Genomic DNA, 18,441 nt, shown 5'->3' with positions numbered 1-18,441 from the left:
GGCGTGCATCGCTCATGACAGCAGAGTGCAGGGCCGCCCTGGGCCTCAGGAAGTCACAAAGGAATAGAGACACAGCGCACTCCCCCTCTGCCTGAGAGGCAGCGCGGATTCCCCCCCCCCCCCCCCCCCCCGGGGCTCCAGGGCAGCTGCCTTGGGATGGGCTTAGCAGGGAAGGGCCAACTCCCAGTCCCCGCTCCCAAGCTCCGCAGACGCACGCCTCGGCTCACCTGCAGTGTGCCCTAGGTCTGGCTGTGTCTCTGCTCTCCTGAGCCCCAATCTGCGGCTGGGCTGGTGTCCGGCGTGGGGGGCCTGCAGGCTGCTGGCCGGGGCAGCGCGCCCCGTCCCGGGCAGGCCGGGCACTGCGCTTCCCACCACGCCACCTGCGCTGGTCTGTTACTAAACCCCCAGCACAAGGGTTTTCTTACTTGAAGATTTTTCTTCTCCCTGCTCGGCCACACCATGGAATCTGGGTGACCGGGAATTCCCAGGTAAAGGGCCAGAGGTAAAAACAAACCATTCACCCCAACATCTCCCTTTTCCAGAGTGCGCCACAACAATGGGGGTGCGCCACTGAAGAAAGCCAGAAATAAAGCCACGGGAACGGACACGTCCTCGGGTTGTAGTGATCTTCCTTTATTTTGTTTCCAATGCCAGCGTTTCTATTTAGAAATCAAAGTTATACATTTCCAAACTGCATCAGAATCCAGAAAACTAATTGCCTCATCCCTAAACAAACAGGCTTTATGAACAGAACGACGCACGGAGATCTTGCTCAGGAGGATCGCCACGGAGGATAGGACTGGAACCAGTTCCAGTCTCCTCAAAAACAAACTGGAAAAGGTCAGGAGTGAGCGCTTGAAAACCTGTTTTCTGCTCCAGCGCCAAGGCAACAAACAGATTTGCAGTATTTGAACCAAAGCCGGCCCCGTGCGGTGTAGACTGTGGGACTCCCCACTGAGGCTGTCACACCCCTCTCCAGCCCAAAGGCTGCCCCTGGGGTCTCTGCAGGAAGGTGACTAGAACAATGGCATTCTGGAGATTGCCGGCTCATTTTATAAAGCATTTCCTTTGCATCCTGGGGGGGGGGGGGGGGGCAGGGTCCTGTTTGCTTTTCTCCATTCGTCTCTCCTTGGACATCTCCAGAAGAGACGGGACTCTCGAGCAACTTGCTGCCAATAAAAAGGACCCCAACTCTGCTTCTCTAGATGATTCCACAGGAAGGAGACTCTGGAGGAAGTAAACACCCTACAACTGGCATGTCCTCCCCCCGGGGGTTTCTCTGCTCTTCCCCCCAGAAAGCAAATGCTGCAGATGAAATCACGAGAACCCTTGCATTACTGAAGAGGGTGCCCCCCCGCTCTGCAGGCACAGGGCTGTGCAGGCATCCCCCCTGACCTTCCTCTGCCCAGGGCAGGTATGGGGGCTGGCAGGGGCTCCCCTGTACTCTAAATGCCTTTATTTATTTATTTATTTATTTATTTATTTATTTATTTATTTATTTATTTATATTTATTTATTTATTTAAGATTCCACACTCTTGGTCCACAAACTCATTTTCTTCCCCAAAGGAGAAGCACTGTTGAAAAAGTATATACAGGTCAGGAGACCTTCCTGCCTGCATTAGCAACAGCAAGCCCTTACCAATTCTCATGAAGGAAATTTCTGCAGGTCACATGTGGGTCGTCCAAACATTTGCAAACACAACTGCTGTTTTCGATTAAAGTAGGAGTCCTGGATTTTATCTGCTAAGGTCTGATGGGCAGGTGGGAGCAGGTTCCTGGGCCCCTGGGGTCATGAACATGGAGAGGGCCTGGACAGGGCACAGGGCACAGGCCCTGGCATGTGCGGTCTGGGCCACGCTGTCCCCTAAGCTCCCGCCCCCCGCCCCCTTCAAGGTGGCCTTATGCACAGTGTGGAAGAGACACTCAGCTGGTTCACTCAGCATCCAACACACCTATTGCCTCCAGACTCCAACCCCCAAAACATCACTAGGGTTTTATTTTAGAGGATTGTCACCACACCTCAAATACGACAATTCCTCAGAAGTCAGAATGGTTCCTTCATTTGGGGGGTGCCGCCTATTTTTTAGGGTCATTTGTAAGAATCTTGTGTTGGCTTGGACGTCAGGGATCCTAAAACAGGATCCAGCCGAGTGAGGGGTTCAGGGGTAAGTGTCACCTGGGTGAAAGCCAGGTTCAGAGCCCCCACATGCCCCTGCTCACCGGCCCTCCCCTCCAGCCAGTGCCCCCCCCCACACCGCCTCCAGGGAGCTCCTGTACCCACAACCCTGAGGCCCTCCAGGCCTGACCCTTGGCACCTTCAGCATGGGGTGGGGGCTCTCCTATCGGCTAAACGTGACTGAGCTCTCCCAGTCGCCCCAGGCCCTCCTGTCCCAACGCCTTCCACCAGGGGAACAGCTTGGGGGGGGAGGAGGACATGTGGCACCTGATGTTGGCCTCAGGACATCTGCCTGCGGATGTGGAAGTCAGCCTGGGAGCCTGGTCACAGAGCTGTCACCCCGAAAGCAGGGCAGGGCCAGAGGAACGGGGCCAGAGGAAGACCGATGGGCCAGTATGTACCTTTCATTTTTAATTTACTACATGCATATACTACAAAATCAACATGGAAAATTAAATGAAAACTACACTGGATCACAATTTAAACTATTCAAAGTAGTTACATAGTAATACACATCACCAGACAGGAACACGACAGTCTCCTGAGCAGCCTGTGCTGGGAAGGTGCCCTGGGCTCCCTGTTTACCCCTTGTTTTCCTCCTCTTTCGTCAGCTGTACCCTTGATTTAGGGTGATGTTATCCCAGAGCAGCACTTCAGGACGATTTGAGAAGGAAAACATTAACATTCTTAGAGACGAGGTGAGCGATTTTACAAAGAACGAGGGTTCTGGATGGTGGGGAGAGGGTAAACAGGCTCCCCTCCTCTTTCTCATTTCCCCCCAAAACAGATGAAGAGGTGACGGTAGGGGGCTGGGAGGGCAGAGGCAGAGCCTGGCCCGGGGCAGCAGCATTCAGGTCCCCCAGATCCCTGCCCCCCCGCACCGCTGCTGGGGGCCCACACTTCACTGATCACTATACACAAGCCCAGACAGCCGCCCTCTAGCACTCAGTGGGTGTGGGGTGAAGCTGTGCCCTCCAGGAGCCAGGGGTCCTCCTTACTGCCGCCCCCTGCACGGAACCTCTGGACGAGCTGGGCAGCACCAGCTTTCCCAGCAGCAGAGTCAGAGGACCCCCGGGGGAGGCCGCGCTCCAGTGTGGACGCCAGGGCGCTGGGGCACGAGCGTCAGGGAGCCTGGGTCCTGGTGTGGTTCACAAAACCTGAGTCCTCCACAAAAGGCAAACCTGTCGTTTTAGTACAGCTGGCAAGTCACACACAGCTCCACCTGTCCACATTGTCCCTGCTATGTAACCGTGCCCAGGACACGGGCTCAGTGATCTGCTCTGTGATCTGCAAAAAACCCAGCACACAGAGACAGAAATGTCGCACCGCATAAATAGGTCTGCTCGGAGTTCTCGGGGCAGGAAAAGGAACGGTTTGTGTATCACAGCCACGCACTCATTTCTCTGGGAAAACACCAGGAAGTGGAAGGAGGCAAGGGGGGAAGGCTTTCAGTGGCTGTTGTCTTCCTTTTGCAGCACTTCCCCTACATTTCTAGAACATTCCACATGGAACCCTCTGTGGCATCTTCATGAGACAGCTTGGTTAGACTTCCTTTTCTGGGCCCTGCGCACGCTGCAGCCTCCTGACAACATGGTTCTACGCGGGAGGACGCGTGGGGAATGTTACCAGGGGGAACTGGGCACGCTTGGCGCGGGCAGGCTAACATCACCACCATTCACACGTCTGGCTAAGCAGGCAAGCACTCCGGACCTCCCCACCCACCAGCACCACCGCTGCTGGCCCCCCTGGCTGCCTTATTCAGCTGCCCGTTTTTGCCAAAGTATTCTGCTCCAGGATCATCACCAGAAAATATCCAGGAAAGAGCCCAAAGCACAGGCCAGCTCCAGACATTTGTTGTTGGCAGGGAGGGGGAGGAGCGCTCTCAACCCCTCGGATGGACAGTTACCCTGTCCACGCGTCCTCCCCATTCACTGTGGGGAGGAGGGGTCTACGTGCAAAGACCCACTCCACTCAAGGTCCCGCATCTGACAGCAAGCGGGTATCCCTGGGTGACTGTACCTCGGCCACAAGCCAGTGAACGTGTTCTCCGTGGCCCAGACCGTGTGGCTCACGGGTGAGGCTACAGCGCCCCCTAATGGCTACAGTGCAATTCTTTCCATTCCCAAATCCAAAATCATCTCCGGTTCTAAAAATTGATTTGTGAGTTACCTCATCACAAGGTGAGCAGTGACTGGGGTCTCTCAGGGTGTAAAATGATAGCCCCAAGCACCACCTGCAAGTGGATTCTGTGCTTGGGATGAAACGCAGGGACGTCCTCGGGGGAGTCCATGGGGACAGCACTCAGAAGTGAGCAGAGATGATGCCACACTGCTCACTGCCCACTGCCCCTGTCCCAGGAACTGCTCCCCAGGCTCCTGCGCCCTTAGCACCCAGCAGCCCAGGCCAGAGCGCGGGGCTTGCATGAGCATCACTGCAGGTGCAGGCCTGTCCTAGGCTGCTTAGTAAGCTGTGCAGGAGCCAGCTTGGGCTGCCCAGAACCTTGCTGTGTTTCTTGGGTGTGGAGGACCCAGCACTAGTCTAACGCCCCATCCAACTCCAGGTTCAAATGTTTATTCACTTGGCTGTTTACTCACTTGTGTTAAATGATAAAACCCACAGAAGTGTTCTGTTGGGTACCAGAAATTAAATCCAACAACAGCTTAAACCAGCCTCACCCCTGAAGGTGACAGCGCCCCCGGGGAGCTCACGTCTGCTTTTATCAGGCCACACCAAAGTGAGGCCGACAAGTCAACTCCACCCAGAGTGCAACCAGCATAAAATGGCCGGTGCTACCTATTCTCTGCCAATTACAAACACATAAACCTACCAAGGTTATAAAATGGTTTCGAAGCCTACGACCAAGACACTCACCAGGCAAACTGCCCCACAAGCTCATCTGCAAACCTAATCTTCTCTTTCCCTTAACGGCTTTCCCTATGGGAAGGCCACCGAGGTCACCGCCACCCACAGGAGGCACAAGGCAACCATCATCTCACCTGATCTCGAGGGTCCAGCATGAAGGGCCACCTGCCAGGGCCAGGAGACAGGCTAGGAACTCCCTTGCTGCCCCCAGCCCACCGTCAGGTATAGGAGGTAGTGGCCGGCAAGGTCTCATTCCCTGCGACAATACTCTGAGCGTTAAATGCCTCCCCACACTGTCATCTCCCCGTCCTCCTGATGTAGTCTCCACCTCCAGACTTGCCTGGAAAGGCTGCCACCTCCATGTGGATGTTCGAGGTTCCCATATCCTGAAAGCACACTGAAGATTTGTGATTCCAGCCACCAAACGTGTGTACCTGGCCCCAAGTCCAGGTACTAACTCAGAAAGCCAGGAACCTCGACTCCTACATGTCCCTCTACCTCAGTGCATGACTGCAGCTGTGATCCCACCTCGGAGACATATCTGAAACCCACGTGCCCTTGACCTTCTGGACTGCTCTCTTGTGTTCTCTGCAGACCTCCTGACAGGTCTTGGCTTGCCCTTTTCCCATCCTCCCATCCTTCTGCCTCAGAAAAGTTCCCCCAGTAAAAATATGACCTCATATGACACCCCTGTCAGACCTGCTTCCAAGCATAAGCAAGCCCGGGGCTGGCTGCCCAGACCCCAGTGACAGGCAGTCACCCGTATGACTGAACATTCACCCCTCAGACTGTGTGTTTAGGCCACCCCAGCCTCCTTCCCGCACACAGTGGGCTCTTCCTTCCCAGAGCCAGTCCACCTGCCCAGGACAGTCACTTGTCTTGTCTCAGGGTTGGCTCCCTCCTCCCAGGTCCTAGTTCACCTGCTACCTCTTCAGAGGGACCCTCCTTGACCAATACTCAGAAAGATAGGAGTTGCCCCTGTTATTCCAGGGCGAACCTCCACGTTATGACATAGCACTTACTACAACTTGACTGCAGATCTCCTGGATGGGTGGTTAGGGTTTTTCTTTCCCAGCGAGGTCCCTATCATGGAGCGCACACTCAGCAAATACTGGTAGAAAGAACACCATGCCAACAGAAAGCTTCCGAAGGGCAATGCAGAGTTATTTATAAATCTCAATTATGATTGTTATAATTGCTTTAAAAACACGAGGCAGGAGTAACAAAATAGCTGTCAAATGTAATTTTTAAAGGGCAGCAATATTTGTAGGTATACAAATACATCCAATCATGAGGGCCAATTAGTACACGTAATTATCTGGTATCCGATGTCGCTAAGAGCATCTCAGAGAAACTGGCTAGACAATGGCAACGTCACATTATTTCTAACTCTTGGAACGGCCGTTTCATCTTTGGTTAGAGTGAAGAACTTTCCATCTTTGGTTGGAGTAGAAGTAACACCCAGTGTCATTCTTCACTGATCAGAACAATCATGTGCATGGCTTACTTTTATTTTTTATTATAAAAAACACATACAAGAGTTTTAAGAAATGATGAATATAAGACAAATCAGACCCACGGTGAGTTATTAAACCCATTTTCTATGTACAAATACTAAAATTCCGAAAGTGGAATATCATCAAATGTGAAACACATTATAGCACTGTCCATATGTACACGGCACACACAGAGACGAGCCTGCGCGCATCTCTGAATCGTCTATATACATGTCGCTGACACAAACCCTGCAAGTGAACTTCTACTCTTCGGCTCCCCTTGTCCTGATACAGTGACACTTTTAAGGAACTGCAGAGACAGGAAGAAGATGCACTAGAATGGGTCTCTAAGGCTCTGCCGGGTTTTCCTCTGACTAGGTGCAAGCCGCTACACCATGAGAAACAATTTTGTAGCCCATTTCCAGCTAAGACAGTGGAAGTCTTCTAGCTCTTTCTTAGCCAATTTACTTTTTCCTAAGTCAATCATTTCAGCGCAAAGTCCAAAATTAGCTCAGGAATCAAATCAATGCTTTTATATTAAATTCATTATAAAATGCCACTCAATTTTAAAAAGCGACTAAAAGGACACTTTCTGCAGCAAAAAGGGCTAAGTTCAAGTTTTTGTTGTTTGACCAAGGACACAATACTACAACCCACATGTCATGGAATCACAACAGCCTTAAGTGAAATGTATGCGGTTTGGGGAAAGGCAGCCCTGCCATGGCTGGCTTCTGTCTCCTCGCCACAGTGAGAGGAGAGCCTCTGGGCACTGTCTCTCTTCGATGTCTTTCCTTTTGGAACCTGTTTGTGCTCTGCGAGCAGACTCATCTATTTGTACTCAAGATATGTAAAGGCACTTCTCTAGACGCAGTGGCACGCCGCGGCTTAGCTGACCTCCTCTGCGCACAGTAAGCTGACTTCCTCCAGGCAGCTGAGCACCGCGGAGGGCACGCTGTGCGCAGTCTCTTTGCGCCAGGCTTCCAGGATCTTGGATATCTCCGCTGGGTTGCTGGGACTCAAATCACAGAGAGCGTACACAGCCGCCAGCTGGATGCCCCATGGTATATCTGGAAAGAATTTTCATATCAGTCATTCCACAAGAAAATGCCTGTTACTCAAAATTTTCATCGTCTTCCACTGAGTTACTAGTCAAATACAAGGCACTCTCTGCCGGCAATGGAAAATATAAAAGAAAAAACCCACAATAAAAAAATTAATTAAAGATCCATCTGCAAATGGAAAGAGACAGAAGAGCAGAAGAGTCGTGTGCAGGCCCAGCTGCCAGGCTGACCTCAAGCACTGCCAGTTAGCACAGGACACGCGGCCACAAAGATCCAGGCCTCGCAGCTTTGGAAGGATCATGCTCCATATTTAAGTTTCAATAAAATGTGGATCCCAAAGCAGTTGTCAAGTAAGTAACTCCATTAGCTATTCACTGAAGTGTTCTGAACACGAAGAATGCAGAAATGAGGTGAGACGGGGTCCTCCCACCTGCTGCAGCACAAAACACAATGCACGACCAGAGGGCCAGGGGGTGCCAATAGGCCACGGCGAGGTCCAACATTCTGGTGGTGAGCCTTCTCATTTAGCAAGGTTATTTATAAGTTATTTAATTAAAATATAGTAAGTTAAATTTTAGTCAAATCATCATTCAAACAACACAAAACCCACATGTGCTCAATGTCTTGCTGAAAACAGGCAAAGCGGCAGCTATCTATTCATTCATTCATTCATTCATTCATTCATTCATTCATTATTGGAGTTCAATTTGCCAACATATAGCATAACACCCAGTGCTCATCCCATCACTGCAGCTTTTCAAATGTCCCACCTCCCCCTAGCATGAGGCACTAAGCGACACAGAGAGCCCGGCCTGCAGTAAACACTCAAACAGAGTTTAATAGGAGAACACAAGGGACTTAAAAATAATTTCAGTTAACAAAGGTTTTACCTTCATCCTGGGCGTGCTGTATGAACATACCAATCACAGAACTAATATTCTTCACAGCAGATGGGAAGCCTTCCTTCAAGCCCAGCTGGCCTAAACGACCTAGGGGACATAAGGGAACCAGAATGCAAACAATCCTCAGTGAAATGTGAACTTTCTGTAAGACTTGAAAATTTCTGCTCTCTTTCCTAGAACACTGTGTTCATTAAGCTTAACGATCCTGAAGTTAAAATACATACTTCTTCCAAGAAAGCAAGTAAAATGGGTGAGGCACCAGGACCCCACCGAGCACCGTCTGTCTTACTGGGGGGTAGGGGTGGTGCTGAGCAAGACCACCAATCACCCCATGTTCACTCACACTCGGGGGACAGGCAGTGCACAGCTTTCTCGGGGAAGGTACCATAAGGAGTGCAATTAGGAGAAGGAATGGTTTCAGCAGGTGCACCGTGAAGTAGAAGATTTCTGAGAGGTTCTAAGACAAACCCCCAACCCCGCCCTGAAAGGCTGTCCATCAGGCCTGGTTTGGACCCAATACCTGGCTGTTCTAAGTAAGCAGAGCAGCACCCCAGCTCTCAGGTGTGATTTGCAGACCCCCACGGTACTCAGGGTCAAAATGATTTTCACAACAACACAACTTTCACTTAGCGGCAACCTGCCTTCTTCCCAGGGCTGGGACCAGACAGATGGCACAAAAGCCAAGGGCCCTTGGTACCTATAGGGTGGCGGCTGCAGGCAGTCCCCCTTACAAGCCAGAAATTCCCAGTGCAAAAAGTGAATTGCACTTACAAATGTCCTCTGTGAAGCAATAACAATTCTTATTAAATCCAGATCCCTAAACTACAGAAGTCTGCAAAGTTCGGGGGAAGGGGATGGGGAGGGGGCAAGAACCCATATGCCACACACCCAGGCACGCTGGCTGTCCCAGGACATGCACTGGTGTAAACTGCTTGAACTGGGAAGGGAAAGAAACGGTGCTTCTCCATGCAACACCCACATTTCACTGAACAGATAACTGACAAACTATAGCTATTCAGACCGAGAGACATTTTCTCAAAAATGAATAAAGTGAACCTGTCACTGAAAGGAATTTATCACTGTTGTCAGAGATAAATTGTGAGCTCTTACGCAAAATTAGAATTCTGGAAAAACTTCCATCAGCCACCCTAAGCTTGACAGCTTCAAAAATTTAAGACTTCTCTGATGAGATCAGTGATGATATTAATGTCTGTTTTCTCGATATTGTTGACATTTGGAAGATCTATGCAAATCAATATTTTTCAAGTGAGCAGTGCGTGTCACAGAATCATGAATGGGCAGACAGCCTCTTCAACGTGCACCGGAGACCAACTGGCAGTGAAACAGGAAGGCGCCCTGGTAAGCACACCTCACACTACACATCCAGCCTTCAGGGAGCTACCCCTTGGGGAATTTTAATGCAACATCAAAGAGGAATAGCCACAATGATCTGAAAAAGCTATTAAAATACTCCTCTCCTTTTACCAGTCCCGTATAAAACTGGATTTCCTTCATACACTTCAACTGAACAACATACTGCAAGAGCCTGAGTGCAGAGCAGACAGGGCCATGAATCCAGACAGGAAAGAGGTCTGCAACAAGGTAACGTGCCCATCCTCCGGTTACTGTGGTTGGGGAAATATTTTTCACTGAGAATGTCCTTTATGTTAATGTTGGTTATTACTGATTTTAAATGAAAAGCTAACTAAATGTTATTTTAAATTTTGAATATGTTAACACCTCACAGATACAACGTGGAGGGACAGAAGCAGCTGGGGAGGTAACTCCAACTGAAGGCTGCAGCAAACCACATTCCGCCCCCTGGCTAGCTTCCACTCAACCAGATACTTCCTTTCTTCCAAGGGTCTGTGGATACAAGCTTGCTTCAAAGCAGAGGCCCCCATCCCTCCCTCAAGACGAGGCCTCATACCCCTCATCTCTTGTACGGAGAGGACTCTGGGACATACCCAGATGCACTCTTATCCAGATCCTTTTCCTGGGTTCTTACGATATGCCCTGCAATCTCCTTTCTGTGTCCACATTTTTCTCAATACTGCACATGTCCTTGGGGTTGTATGTGAACCTAGGCCACTGGGCTCCCTCTTAGTATCCTCGACAAAAATCCACTCAGGGCTGGTTCTGTGCAACCAGAATGTTGCTAGAGACTTGGTCAATTCCCACTGATGGATGAATCCCTGGAAAATTTCAAACCCAGGATGAAAATATAAACACCTGGGTAATTTCCTGGGAAATCCTTCATTGAGGCTGAAAAGTAATGTCCTTCAGAGATCAGGAATTTCACTTATTGATCAATTATCTGCTTCTAATTCTATCAAACTGGTAGCCAGATCTGTCCTCCGACACAGTCTACTAGGGTGTTCAATACGTAACGGATAGTAGAGACAGGGATGCTCCTTTCAGCCCTGGGATGTGTATTCCCAGATAATAGAGAACCCTGTTATAATGTCTCCTGTTCTTTCAATTAAAAATGCATAACAAATTGGATTTTACAAGCTATTTAAATTAATGGAGCTATCCGGAGTAAAGTAAGAGGAAATCACAACATGGAGATGGGGGGGGGGGGGGGGGGCTTACATATATGATGACAAAGATGATAGACAAATTTGCTCCATACATGGGAAGAAAAGTCCTCCTACAGAAGGCATGTGACTCCAGGTGGCTCAACCATATTAAAATACAAGTAAGAAACGTGCACTTCATCTCCATGTCAGAAACATTTCACACCACCCAGGAAGTGTGAGGGCAGCTGGGGGCCTGCAGAGAAGGTGACCTGGGGCCACTCAGGGTTTTCATTCAGATCACAGGTGCAGACCAAGGGAAAAATGAGTTGAGATCATTTCAGAACAAAGGCGACAGGCCTCGGAAGAGACTGGCTACAAATTGACAATGGCTACTTCAGCTAGCCCTGCAAAACCCTGCTGTGGGAAACCGCGTTATCCTAGCTTCTAGGCTCCAGGCAATACCAGGTGGGCCATAGGGGGGGTTAATAGGCTCTCCGAGGGCACTAAACTCAATTTAGCAGCACACAAACTTTGGTCTCAGCTCTGCTGCCACCCCAGGGCGTGACCTCAGACAAGGGCTGAACCTCCCAAGCCTCACATCGGCCCTGAAACAAGCAGAGTGAAGCAGGTTGCATCACTTCTCTGAGGCCCCCGAATCTAGAGCAATGCAGTCTACAGAATGCTCTGACACATCATCGTTCAAGGATGTGAGAACCCATCTAATAATTATACATGGCCCCCCCACTAACAGCAATATTCACATCCCGATCCAACATCAGAAACACTGAACTGTTCTGACAGAAAGCATCTTTTATTTCCCTTGAAGTGAAAATCCTGTTAGGGTTTTGCGAATCTGGAAATCAGAATAAACACAACACCTTTATTTTGTAAATGATGACTTCGGTCATTATTATTAATTCCTGTCCTAGCAATTTACTTACTAAATTCCTCAGTGAGTATTAGCTTTGGAAGCTGCAAGAAGGTTCTCTACAGGGTTTCTTCTTACAAATAGTTCAAACTCCAAATCGGACAGGTGTGCAGAAGGGGCCATGTACACCTGACCCTGAAGGGATTCCTTAGAACTCTGCCAGCAGGCCTCACCTGTGTCTGCTTACCACCCTTGGCAACCCATCACCCAGCAATAATGCTTCAGCCAGCCAGAGCAGGCAAAGTTGTGCCACCAGTGACTCACAGCAGCCCTCTCCACACAGAGCTCAGTCATACATGTTAGCTCAGCCTCCCAGGCACGTCTGCAGACCAAAAAGGGCTCGCCAGGCCTGGTTCTGCTCTTACTTTCACCATCACCATCTCCTCTGGATCACATTCAATATTTACATATTATCATTTTTTTTATTTTATTTTTTTTACATATTATCATTTTAACCTGCAATACTATTAACTATATGTTATCAATTATTCCCATAATATACAACTTATCATATATGACTTAATTATGTGTGTAGCCACACTTATTTTCTAAAAAGCTTCTCAGGCCATTTGCATGACCAGCCAAAATGCGGAAGAATTCTGAAAGCCAACTGCAGGGGAGAATGACACATGAGGCTGACCTTCCACCACAGATGCAAAGGACTGTGTGGAAGTCACCAGCAGCTCAGCTTTCCACTCTCCCACACCCGTCTCCTCCTATTACAACCAGTACATATGTAAACAGACACGTTTGCAAACAACAGCAGCAAAATCACACCATATTTTATAAGTGTTCTTCAATACTTCAAAAGTTTTGAAGACTTCTTCAAGACTTCAAGAAGTTTCATGCTTTCAAAATTCCGATGATATTTTATCTAGGTCAAGAAATGTATTTATGAATTTAACATTACCTAATTTTTTAAATTTTCAAGAAGGTTTTGTAATTTAAAATGTCAGTTCCAAGTATGAACATTTTTCTTGAATCTGTGAGAGAAGATGCTATTAAAAGCAGACCGCAGACGTCCAGATGCCAGTGGATGTTGAAAATGTGTCCCTGCCCATGAGGGGTCCTTAGTGCTTCTGGATTAGGGCTAAAATTGTTCAAGGCATCCCGAAATAAGGAATTCTGCAAACTATAGTTTGAGATGATCCCCCACAGAGCAGTTCACTCAATTCCACTTCTACCCCCCTATCTTTGTGGGCATCTCTTCTAATTCCCCCACCGTCTCTACCAATCATTTGGCACACACACTCTCCATTTGGTAACTTCACTCCAAGTGTATTTCTGGTTATATCCAGTGAAATCAGAGGTCTTCCTTGAGAGCAGGAGTACCTATTTAATGATACAGTAACAAAACTAGCCCGGATATATAAGTCATAACAAACCTATTTATGGGACTGACTTACATAATTTAAGTATTTGGAAGCCTAATTTCAAGTGGTGCTGTCTTGAAGTTCTGATTAATTAAACTCCAAGATATTCAAAACTCATGGTGAGAACTTCCTAGGACCTGAGGGGCTACAGCACAGGTCTCAGATGAGCCTCGATCTCGATGCTGTGCCCCGGGGGCAAGGAATACGTGCTGCAGATGGAGAAGTCAGTTCAAAGTAAGGAGAGTCTTCCAAAAATTAATAGATCTCATCACTGATAATTCTGCAGAGCCTAGAGAGCAACTTGTCAGAAATTAGGCAAGGAGGAAAAGAGAAGTAAAAATAAAAAATAAAAATATGCAAGTGATGGGGAGCAGACTCAAAAAGCCATTACGGTCCTGCTCATCAAGGATGAAAGAGAATCTACGCCTCATTTAAATAAGGACTTTAGGGCAGCCCAGGTGGCTCAGCAGTTTAGCACCACCTTCAGCCCAGTGCCTGATCCTGGAGACCTGGGATCAAGTCCCACATCAGGCTTCCTGCATGGAGCCTGCTTCTCCCTCTGTCCATGTCTCTGCCTCTCTGTGTGTGTGTGTGTCTGTCATGAATAAATAAATAAAATCTTTAAAAAAATAAAAATTAAAAAAAATTAAATGAGAATTTTAATCTCTGTACATGGGCTTGGAGGAAAACAGAGCCAGGGCCCAGTCATGAAGTTATAGGATGTGAACCCGCGTGGGCCAATAGAGAAGCAGCTGCGAGGCAGAGGTGGCGGGCCTCAGAAACCCAACGAGACTCGAGTGTCACTGACCACAGTTCTGCCTGGGTGTGTGCGTCACCCTCATGTCAGGGTGTTCACGGTGTGTGTGAGTGGGAGGAACTGAGCAGCGCACATGTAATCACACGTATAGTGTCCCAGCATGAAGACTTCATCTCTGACAAAGTGGGAGAAAACATTAATTTATAAAGAAAGAGCAAGTGAGAAGGAAGCAACAAAGCATCTACTCTAGTGGTGTCAGATCAGTGATTCCAGTGACGTTTCATAGCTTTGTTCCCCCACCATGACATGGTCAAGAAGAAAACACTTCATAAAACAGACAACTCACCAATCAGCCTCAGTATCGATGCTATAATAATATCAGGAGTATATGCGATGTTCGCGTGTCCTTTCCTGTATTTTATCCACTTATCCATTACAGGCCACAGCTCTTTACTAGAAAACAACAGCATATATATATATGTTTATTTATGTACATGAATGTGAAAAGTATGCACGTCCATCATCAGTCCAATATTAACAACTTATAAATGGTCCATAAGAGACAATAAAGAAGAGGGACTTCTAAAAATTTATTTACTTATTTTTAAGTAGGCTCCATGCCCAATGTGGGGCTTGAACTGACAACCCTGGGATTAAGAATCGTCTGCTCTACTGAGCCAGCCAGGTGCCCAAAAAAAGGTCTTCTGAAGATGTAACTTTTTAGGGTAAAATGAGAACAGACACTGGAAGCTCATACACTCTCCAACTATTCCAGATATTTGGGCCCACACTGGCTTAAATGAGGCTATAGATACTCATGCTTGCATCTTGATTCTATTTTCACCCTTTATACAAGGCTCTGAGTAGAGATGCCAAACACTGTCCCCAAGTCACAGAACTGGAAGAAGTGGGAGTCAGGATCTTCACTGAGACCTCCAGAGACCTCTATAGCTCGGAGGAGCAGAGCAAGGAGCTCAGAGGAAACAACCACACTGCAGACTTGCTACTGACCGCAAACACTGCTGGCCCCTCTTTGCTTTCTCTTCTTTCAAAAGTGTATTTACTTCTTATATGGTATTTATAGTATTAGAAATGTTAAAATGCCAGGGCGCCTGGGGTTGAGCATCTGCCTTTGGCTCAGGTCATGATCCTGGGGTCCTGGGATGAAGTCCCTCATCGGGGTCCCCGCAGGGAGCCTTCTTCTCCCTCTGCCTGTGTCTCTGCCTCTCTCTCTATGTGTCTCTCATGAATAAATAAATACAATCTTTAAAAAAGAAAGAAAAGTTAAATGCCAACACACAGAAGAACAAGGTAAATTAAAAGCACCCCAAATACATTTTCAGATATTACTCAACTAATCCTGGATTTTTCTTTCCATGTGCTTCTCTACATGTGTGTACGTAAACATGTGGTGAAGGTGACCACAGCGCTGCATGATCTGGGCCTGGAGCTGCTTAGGCAGAGATCCTGACCCAGCAGGTGGACCTGGGCAGAGCACCTCTACCAAGAACCACTCCTGGTGGGCTGATTAGGCATCCTACCTGCTGGGCCCCCACGAATGAAGAGTCAGGGACAAGGCCCACAGGAGGCACTCATACCTTACATACACGCGACACACCGCCCCACCACTCCCCAGTGAGCGAAGGAAGAAGCACTGAGAGACCTTCACGCGTTGTCAATACTTAAACATCTACTTACAGCTAGTTACTTTAATATGGCAGTATTTCATTATACAGAAGAACCATAATTCAATTCCCTATCGCTTGACATTTAGATAAGTAATATGTCCCTAGTGTTAAAGAGGAAAGAAAGAGAGCAGAGTTTCCCACAGAACACATTCAAGTATCTCCAGGATATGGACCATCAATCCTTTGTGAATCCTTTTTAATGCCATAAACTCCTTTCAACCAGCCTTTCTCAGTTGAGGTCCCAAGAAAACTAAGATCTGTGGAAGTCATCTGTGTGATCATTTTCTCCATTCTTCCAAAGATGGTACATAGCTAGTGAAGAATTCCCATGCACAGAGGAAAGCGGACTCATTACATAGAACAGATGCCTGACACTTAGTTCTCTCCTGAAACCCAGGTGAGAAAAGCTGCTAACCTGGAGCTCTTAATATGTCTGCTCACATGGGTTTCCCAGAGTATTTGAATGTGAAGATATGATCATGATGCTTCCTCCTACACTACTTCCCTTTGTGGGCACTGCTCTGTGAGCTGGTGATGTGACAGTGAATCCAAACCCCTCCTTCACCAGTGTCATCATGCTCCTTAGGGGAGAGACAGCACCAACAGAATACAATGAAAAGAAGTTACAGCCACCACAAACACATAAATTAGCAAGGGGACGTGATAATAATACAAATCTTTTAATTGGAGTTTTACCAACTCTTAGCCAAATCAAAATGTCACTTGTACATGTTTCAGTGGCCTTCAACAGCAGTAACTATTCAAACCACAAGTCAGCAACCATTCGGCCAGCTACCATCCAATTCAAGAACCCAACTTTCAGTTAGCAAAACAGCCCTGTACCTTATAATGTTATCATGTGTCCAAATCCACTTCTGATGGCAACAAAGCAGATCAATGGCAAATATGTACTCCCAAGTGTTATCACTTAAGTCTTCACCAAATTTTTCACTGGACTGAAACTCTGTTTTTGGACACAACTGTATGGTCAAAAGCAGCTTAGAAACCATGAAACCCACATCCACAGGAGCATTCTAGCAAATGAAAAAAGGAAAAAACAAAATATAATTTAGAGTTTCAAATGTTACAGATCTTGTGTTAGTAATCTCAGAGCGTTACAAGCATCAGATGAATAACCATTTAATTTTAAACACTTTTTTTTTTTTAAGATTTTACTTATTTATTCATGAGACACACACAAAGAGAGGTAGAGACACAGGTAGAGGGAGAAGCAGGCTCCATACAGGGAGCCCAATGCAGGATTCAATCCTAGAATCCTGGGATCATGACCTGAGCCAAAGGCAGACACTCAACTGCTGGGCCACCCAGGTGCCTCAAAAGACACGTTTTAAAGTTGTATTTGAATAAGGAACTATGTTTATCTTAATCATAACACTTGTCCTAAAGCGATTATAAGCACAGAGGTTGGTAGGCCAGATAAAAAAAAGCTCCAAGCCTGGAGTCAACTTAAACATCCAACTCTTGGGTTGGGCTCAGGTTATGATCTCAAGGTCCTAAGGTCGAGCCCCCAGTTGGGCTTTGTAGTTGAGACTCTTTCTCCCTCTCACTTTGCCTGTGCTTCCACACTTGTGCGCTCTCTCTCAAATAAATAAAATCTTAAAAAAAAAAAAAAAAAAAAGGCTGCAGGCAGGATGCATAATCTAGTCAGGTAGAAAGGAGATTAGCTGCAATCCCGACAGAAACACAAGTTTTTATTACCTCAAATTAGAAAATTAAAGTTATAAAGTTATAATAAGAACATTTTTTAAACTTTAAAAAAGTTTTTCAAATTCTATCATCCTCTGACTTTAGTTATCAGTCTTTTTGTAGAAATTCATACAACTGAATCAGCTACTACTAGACTCCTCTGGCTTCTTTCACATTTGTGGATGTGTGCTGATAGGTACCTGCACTCTTATACCTACCAATCGATGAACACTTCTTCCTGTTGCTGAGGATTATCCTTCACATGATGGACCAGTCCATTTATCTACTCACCTCCTGACAGACATCTGGGCTATTCCAGTCTCAGGCTACACGGGATAATGCTACTATGAACGTGCATGTAACATGTCTTTGTATGGACATTAATGGACCTCTCTTAAACAAAGAACTAGCAGTGGATTTATAATTTTTTCTTACTTGTGCAATTTTTTTAAATTGGGTCTTGTTATTAAAAATAAAGAGGGATGCCTGGGTGGCTCAGTTGGGTGAATGTCCAAACTCTTGATCTTAGCTGAGGTCTTGATCTCAGGGTCTTGAGTTCAAGCCCCACACTAGGCTCCACACTGGTCGTGGAGCCTACATAAGAAAGTAATAATAGTCAACAAATAAAAAATAAACAGAAAGCTTTTACTCTTTTCATATACTTGCCAAAGACTGGGAATTATTTGGTTCTTCAAAAGATGAGGTAAAATTCAGGTGTAATCTACACATGCTTTTTATACAGTAAATTTTTTATCAACATTTCCACTTCTTTCATGATAATCAAAACAACTGGTTTCAAGTGTTCCATCTCTGAAACCCAGTTTGATCATTTTTATTTTGCTAAGAAATCATCCTCAGCTTCCAATCCTGCACTATAGAGCCGAGGGTGGTGGTCTTCTCAACCTTCCTCCTACATCTGGAGTCTGTTTTCTTTCTTGTTTTTGAAATCCTCAATAGTTTCTCTCTC

At 47.0% G+C, this 18,441-nt stretch overlaps 1 protein-coding gene across 2 annotated transcripts in view; it reads right to left on the bottom strand.

The window, feature by feature from the left end:
• Nucleotides 1-612: 612 nt before the first annotated feature.
• ICE1 (interactor of little elongation complex ELL subunit 1) overlaps nucleotides 613-18,441 on the bottom strand; it is a 64,183-nt gene continuing 46,354 nt past the window's right edge. For both annotated transcript variants that reach the window (XM_041731720.1, XM_041731721.1), the window contains exons 16-19: nucleotides 16,611-16,801; nucleotides 14,426-14,532; nucleotides 8,488-8,586; nucleotides 613-7,603 (exon numbers count right to left, since the gene is read on the bottom strand). In XM_041731720.1, coding sequence (XP_041587654.1) covers nucleotides 7,422-7,603; nucleotides 8,488-8,586; nucleotides 14,426-14,532; nucleotides 16,611-16,801 — 579 coding nt within the window. In that variant the 3' untranslated portion in view covers nucleotides 613-7,421. The remainder of the gene's footprint in view (nucleotides 7,604-8,487; nucleotides 8,587-14,425; nucleotides 14,533-16,610; nucleotides 16,802-18,441) is intronic.

This window comes from Vulpes lagopus, chromosome 17 (genome assembly GCF_018345385.1).
Source record: "Vulpes lagopus strain Blue_001 chromosome 17, ASM1834538v1, whole genome shotgun sequence".
Taxonomy (NCBI): Eukaryota; Metazoa; Chordata; class Mammalia; order Carnivora; family Canidae; genus Vulpes; species Vulpes lagopus.
The sequence above is the reverse complement of the archived record's forward strand: the minus strand, read 5'-3'. Positions and strand labels throughout refer to the sequence as shown.